Source organism: Leishmania braziliensis, chromosome 16 (genome assembly GCF_000002845.2).
Source record: "Leishmania braziliensis MHOM/BR/75/M2904 complete genome, chromosome 16".
NCBI classification, from domain to species: Eukaryota; Euglenozoa; class Kinetoplastea; order Trypanosomatida; family Trypanosomatidae; genus Leishmania; species Leishmania braziliensis.
In genome coordinates, this window is record NC_009308.2 from 292,131 (window position 1) to 298,977 (window position 6,847).

General features: G+C 60.5%; 2 protein-coding genes across 2 annotated transcripts; both read right to left on the reverse strand.

The window, feature by feature from the left end:
• Positions 1-2: 2 nt before the first annotated feature.
• Positions 3-2,936, reverse strand: LBRM_16_0780 (hypothetical protein; the record flags this gene model as incomplete). Its single annotated transcript, XM_001563630.1, has 1 exon — positions 3-2,936. A coding segment is annotated over one exon (2,934 nt), but the record flags the coding sequence as incomplete, so codon positions are not given.
• Positions 2,937-3,465: 529 nt separating this feature from the next.
• Positions 3,466-6,615, reverse strand: LBRM_16_0790 (hypothetical protein; the record flags this gene model as incomplete). The annotated part of the gene is made up of 1 exon (XM_001563631.2): positions 3,466-6,615. One exon carries the CDS (start codon positions 6,613-6,615, stop codon positions 3,466-3,468), a length of 3,150 nt encoding a protein of 1,049 aa, XP_001563681.2.
• Between the last annotated feature and the right edge of the window lie 232 nt (positions 6,616-6,847).

Below are 6,847 nucleotides of genomic sequence, written 5' to 3' on the forward strand. Positions count from 1 at the left end.
TCGTGAACGGTGCCGTCGTAGCGGTGCCATTGCTCCTTCCCATCTTCCCGGCACAGGACGTATGCGACCACGTGCTTCGACGTCGTGGCGCAGATCGCGGCGTGGAGTTTATAGGGGTTCTGGCTGAAGAGCGCCGTCGGGAGCATCACCTCCAGCGGCAATTCCGGCAGACCTACCGCTTTCTGGTTTCCAGCTGGCGGTATGACTGTGATTGCCACGGCTTCTCCGAAGAGAAAAACCGACAGTGCAGATAGAGTGGCGCCTTCGGTGCGGCAAGCCGGGCAGTGGTGAGGCAAGTTGGCCGATACGTGGCCGAATGCCTCGCTGATAGCGGTCGCCGTGGTGCCTGGGAGGCCGCCGGCCGGCGCCTCGTAGGTCACAGTTGCTATCTGTGGCTCTGGCTGTCCCTCTTCCGTTTCACCGCACCAGGAACAGTAGATGTCTTGGCGCGCCGTGGCGGCGAAGGTGCGTCTGATGGCGTCGTCCTGTGCCGTGAGTTTCTCCAGGGCCCATCCCGGTGAGGTGGGAAGCTGGAGGCCGAGTGCTCCGATCACCTCCCGCGCGGTGTCGGCCGTGGATCCGCGGAAGGCTCGGAGGAGAGTTGCATCGATGTCCGGGATTCCCGGCATCGTGCAGACAGCGGCGACGGCGGCCGTTATCGAGCACGACGGCCCGATTGTCGCCATGCCGCCGTGGAATGGTGACATTCCGAATCGTCGTGGTGTTGCTCCGGACCCGGGGTGGCGCTCGCGAATGTGGTCCTGGACCGCCTTTTCGGAGTCGTTTGCGTATGTGCAACCGGCTCCGTTGACATCCACAGCTGTGCAGTAATAGAAGCTGCTGTGGATAGGATTCGCCCACTCGAAATGTCGCTTGAGCATGGCGGTGTGTCTGGCGAACAGTTTCCCAGCCAGATCGGTGTGCTCGACGATGGCTGTGTCGAGTGTTTTCGCCAGCTCGAAGGCTCCCTGGAGTTCATCGAATTGTGGGAGCCACGGCTCCGCGATCCTTTTCCCGGCCGGGTGTGAAAGGCGTGCGTGTGTTGTGGCCCCTGTTTGCGTCTTTATATTAATTTTAAGGTCTTGGCTTTTAGCCCGCTCTCTGGGTGAGGAAAGTTCTTCCTCGGAAAATAAATAATTAGCATTTTTAGGTCCGCTTCCCAACTTTTCAACTGTGGGAGGTGCGGTGTTAAAAACTTTTTTTACCGGCATTCCGCCGTGTTCCTTATCGTTTTTCTTTTTTAAATAAAAGTCACGATCACCGTGACCTCGAAATACGCCGTTTCTGACGACATCAGCGTATTTCTGAATTACAGCGTGGCTGCGCTGTCCGTTTGTTGTGGATCCTGTTTCCACATTAACATTACGTTTACGGTGTTGGCTGTTAGCCCGCTCTCTGGGTGAGGAAAGTTCTTCCTCGGAAAATAAATAATTAGCATTTTTAGGTCCGCTTCCCAACTTTTCAACTGTGGGAGGTGCGGTGTTAAAAACTTTTTTTACCGGCATTCCGCCGTGTTCCTTATCGTTTTTGTTTTTTAAATAAAAGTCACGATCACCGTGACCTCGAAATACGCCGTTTCTGACGACATCAGCGTATTTCTGAATTACAGCGTGGCTGCGCTGTCCGTTTGTTGTGGATCCTGTTTCCACATTTACATTACGTTTAAGGTGTTGGCTGTCAGCCCGCTCTCTGGGTGAGGAAAGTTCTTCCTCGGAAAATAAATAATTAGCATTTTTAGGTCCGCTTCCCAACTTTTCAACCGTGGGAGGTGCGGTGTTAAGAACTTTTTTTACCGGCATTCCGCCGTGTTCCTTATCGTTTTTGTTTTTTAAATAAAAGTCACGATCACCGTGACCTCGAAATACGCCGTTTATGACGACATCAGCGTATTTCGGAATTACAGCGTGGCTGCGCTGTCCGTTTGTTGTGGATCCTGTTTCCACATTTACATTACGTTTAAGGTGTTGGCTGTCAGCCCGCTCTCTGGGTGAGGAAAGTTCTTCCTCGGAATATAAATAATTAAATTTTTTTGGCACGCTTCCCAACTTTTCAACCGTGGGAGGTGCGGTGTTAAAAACTTTTTTTACCGGCATTCCGCCGTGTTCCTTATCGTTTTTGTTTTTTAAATAAAAGTCACGATCACCGTGACCTCGAAATACGCCGTTTATGACGACATCAGCGTATTTCTGATTTACAGCGTGGCTGCGCTGTCCGTTTGTTGTGGATTTTGTTTCCACGTTTAAGTTATCGTTATCTTGTTGGCTTCTGGCCCGTTTTCTGGGTGAGGAATATTCTTCCTCGGAATATAAATAATTAGCATTTTTAGGTCCGCTTCCCAACTTTTCAACCGTGGGAGGTGCGGTGTTAAAGACTTGTTTTAACGGCATTCCGCCGTGTTCCTTATCGTTTTTGTTTTTTAAATAAAAGTCACGATCACCGTGACCTTGAAATACGCCGTTTATGACGACATCAGCGTATTTCTGAATTACAGCGTGGCTGCGCTGTCCGTTTGTTGTGGATCCTGTTTCCACATTTACGTTATGTTTAAGGTGTTGGCTGTTCGCCCGCTCTCTGGGTGAGGAAAGTTCTTCCTCTGAATATAAATAGTTTAGTTTTTTTGGTCCGCATTCCCACTTTTCAACTGTGAGAGGTGCGGTGTTAAAATTTTGTTTTACCGGCATTCCGCCGTGGTTTTTTGTGTTTTTAGTTATAAAATAAGCGTCACGATCACCGTGAGCTTGAAGTGCGCCATTTCTGGCGGTGTCCACGTATCTTTGCGTGGTTAATTGTGGAATTTCAGCACGGCTTCGCTGTCCACGTGTTTCGGTCGCGCGGGTTCCTTCCCGCCACTTTTCTTGGTAAGGAGGGGGGGTGCCCGCAGGAACTGGGATAGAGGTCCTCCTGCCGGATTGTCCTCTGCAAGCGGATGGGTACATTGTTTGCACGCAAAAAAGCGCAAAAACGGAGCGGGAAAGTGACAATGAAGCACAGAAACTGATACTTATATAGCGTTAGTTGGAAGCCCAAGGGTGCCCAGGTCGTTGTGAGGGGGGTGCCGTTTTGGGGCGTCCCGAACCCCGTGTCATGGGCGGCGGCCTTGGGCGCCACCTCCAGGACACACACCCGCCACCACACACAAAAAAAAAAAAACAGCGCCATGGCGCACCCAAAATGTTGCCGGAAGACGGATCCCGGAAGTTTCGCATACCAATAAAGTACAGAAACTGATACTTATATTTATATCCCAGTGGCAGTATATAACGAGTCAGAGACGGGTACCTGTATAGTGTACCGTGTCTGTTACCTTTTACTAGGGAAAAGTACTAGGACGCTAGGGGTTCTTACGGCACCGTCACTCGCCTTCGGCAGCCCACAATCCTGCTCAGGGCGGGTCTTGGAAGAGTTGCGTCCGATCGCTGTCGGGCGCTTCCGGGACGCGGGTTCGATTCCGGGTTCTCCTGCCATTTAGTGCGTCAACAGTCGCCGCGCCCAGTTGGCCCGCACCGCCTCGAAGACGTACGCGTTGCCTTCGTGAAGCGCCCGGGAAATGCAGGACAGCAGTTCCTCGAAGGCGGTTCGCGTGGAGAACGGGAAGTTGGCGGAGCCCGCGACGGCGAGCAGCCAGTGGAAGCTCTCCTTGTGGAGGCCCCCGGTCGACTCGAGCGACACCGGTGCAAACGTGGTGCCGGTCGCTGCCGCCCAGTCGCCCCACTTCCGCTTCTTCGCGGCGTGCGCCTGTTGAAGGGGGTTCTGCTGGGCGCTGCGGGCCCGGCCGGGGAACGTGATCACCACGTCCGTGGCGAAGGTCCCGCCCGCCGCGGCGATGCTCAGGTCGAGCCGTTCGCCGCTCGTGCTGCTCACCCGGGGCTCCGCGACCACCGCGAACCCGAGCCGTTTAGCCCACGCTTCGATGGCCGAGAGGACGTGGTTGTGACGCTGGATCCGCGGGCCTCCGGGGACCAACGGGCACACGTTCGCGTGCGCGTTGTCCGCGTCCGCCCCGCATGCACACCGCACCTCGGGACGGAGCACCCGTAGGAGGAGCCGCTGGCGGACCAGGACCTCGAAGGGGAGGTCGCCCAGGTGAAGCGCCGGGTCGGCAAGCGCGCGCGTGGCACCTGGCGCCGCGTTGGCCTTCACGATCTCGAGGGCAGGCTCCGGGAGGAGTGTTTTGAGGGCCTCGAGATTGTGTTGGTCCAACTGGTGCGTGTGTGTCTTCTGCGCGCCTTTCCGGCCTACGCTGTGCGCCGCGAAGCGCGAGATGGCCAGCTGCGACCGCAGCCCGCATCCGCCCATGGCAAGGGGGAGCCTGGCAAGGAGGGCGGCCGCGCCTTCGATCGGCGCGCCGCCCGCGAGGACCGACAGCGTATGGAGGACGCGGTCGTCAAACCATGCCGCGCTGTCGCGCAGCTCGTCGGCGCTGTGGGTCCGCAAGAGAAAGGTCAGGCGCGGCAGCGCCGACGCACGCAGGAGGTTCATGCGCGCGTGGCGTGGGAGCTCGTCCCCGCCAAGGGCGGTGAAGTACGCCTCGTACGGGCGGGTTTTCTCCCACACCCACTCGTCCACCGGCGCGCCGCTGCCGCGGAAGCCGGCGCCGAGGATGCGCACCACACCGCTCGCCAGCGGCACCGCCACCCCGGCGACCGACACCGGCTCTGGCGCGGCGCTCTTCGACAGGTGGTGGCTTTTCGCCGGGTTGATGTCGAAGCCGGTGGCCGCGAGCGCCGGCCCCGCCTCGTCCAGGAATGCCTGGACTGCCGCCCGTGGACCGACGACGGTCAGGTCGTCGAGGTACGCCGTCACTTTGGCGAGCGGGTGCGCCGCCATAATCGGCCGCAGTGTCTCGGCCACGGCGGTGGCGAAGAGAAGGGGACTGAGCACCATGCCCTGGCGGACGCCGCGCGTCGACCAGAGTTGCTCTACCCGGCGGCCGCCCTCGTAGACGCCAAGGGCGCCCGGCTCCCCGAGGGAAAGGTCCACCACCCCGAACGTGTGGCGGAGGGCGTGGTGGCGGAACGCCGCCCTCAGCACCCATGCGCGGGAGACGCGGTTGTACGCGTTGGTCGCGTCTAGCGCGACGAGCGTGTCGGCCGACTCGCTCGCGTACGTCTCCCGGATCTGGGCGACCGCCTCGGCGGCGTCGCCCCACACACCGAATTGCCATCCCTGGAAGATGTCGCGGAACGGCTTTTCCACCGCGTCCAGCGCGAGGTGCGAGGCGATTTTCAGCCACACCGACTCCGGCGTGATTGGCCGGACCTTCGGCGACCCCGATTCTTTCAGGAACGGGTGAACGACGCACGCGCGGAGGCGGAACGCGAAGGACGCCGACACGTTCCCGGCGAGGATGTCTTGCATCAGTGCGGTCGTCTCCGCCAGGAGTGCCGCATTTTCGACCACGGGAACGAGCAGTTCTCGGGTCCATCCGTCGAGCCCCGGTGCGGCGGCTCGGCCGAGCCGTTTCAGCACCACGTTCCTGACCTTCTCCGGCTTTAGGCCGTGGGGAAAAGGCGTCTGTGGTGGGCACGGGTACCCCGCTGGGTCTTCCTGCGGGTGAAGCGCGCGGAGCTGGTCCAGTGCCTCGCTGGCGCGCGCGCGTGGGAGCTGTGCCTGGAACAGCGTGCGCGCCGCCTTTCCGACGGCTCCTAGCGAGAGTTGGTGGAGGATGCGGCGCGCGCGGCGTTCCTCAGCGGTGTGCGCGTCTCTGGTGGGAAGGTGTTCCTCCGTGTTGGCTCGCCGTGTGGCGCCGGCGTGGCCCGTGTACGGTTCGTCTCTCCCTCCTTCCCTGGGCGTCTCGCTGGGTTCCTCTTGGTGGCTCTCGTCCTCCTCCCGTGCTGGTGCGCGCGGTTTGGCGAGGCGAGTGCGCACCAGCTCGGTAAGCGCCAGCTGGCGCTGGTAGCGTCCCGCGGCGGCCGCCGCGGTGTAGCCGAGGAGGGTGTGGCCGACCGCCTCGGCCCAGTGTCCCCATTCCTGCTTCCGGAGTGTCCGGATCGTGGCGGGAAACTCCTGCACCCACTCGGCGTCGGCCTCCGTGGGTCTGGTGCGGTGGCGTGTCGGCGGTAGCGGTGTCTCCGGGGTGGGCTCCACCACTGCGTCCTGCCGGGGTGTGCTCTGCTCTGTCCGTGCGCGCTTCTGGTTGCGGACCGCCCTGGTGACGAACTCGCCGCATTTCCGGCCGTGTGCTCGTCGCGCGTTTCCGGACGCGATGACGAACTCGCCGCACGAGAGGCAGCGGTCTACCCCGGTGGCCTTCAGCGCGTCCACCCTCACCACCTCCCTGGCGTGGGTGGTGTTAAGGTGGCTGGTCTGCTGTTGCCGCCGGGCGCGCGATGTCCATGTGCGCGGGCAGACCGGGCAGTGGATCGTCCCGGTCTGCTGTGCTGCCGTGTTCTCGCCGTGGTGAAATCGGTGCCGTGCCTCGTCGGAGGTTTGTGACACGTCCTCGACGATCTGGTCGGGCTCTGTGTGCACGCTCTCGGCCGTGTCGCTCTCCTCTCCCTCCCCTTCGGTGCCGGGTGGCTGGGTGGGTGGTGTGTGTGTCTCCGTCCGTGGCTCGGCCGACCTGGGTGCGATCCCGGTGTCTTCCTCCTCTTGCTCCGCGGTGTGGGGGTGCATGCCGTAGGTCGCGCGGCCACACGGGTCGCGTGGCGGTGGCGGTGGCGGTGCTGTTGGCCTGACTGGTCGGGTGCCTGTGGCCTCCTCGTCGTCTCCCTCGCCGGCCGGCTTGTAGGGAGCGCGTGAAGACTAGGGTGTCGATGGTGGCTGGGTCTGGCGGCGGCACGTCTGTGTCGTGAACGGTGCCGTCGTAGCGGTGCCATTGCTCCTTCCCATCTTCCAGGCACCGGAC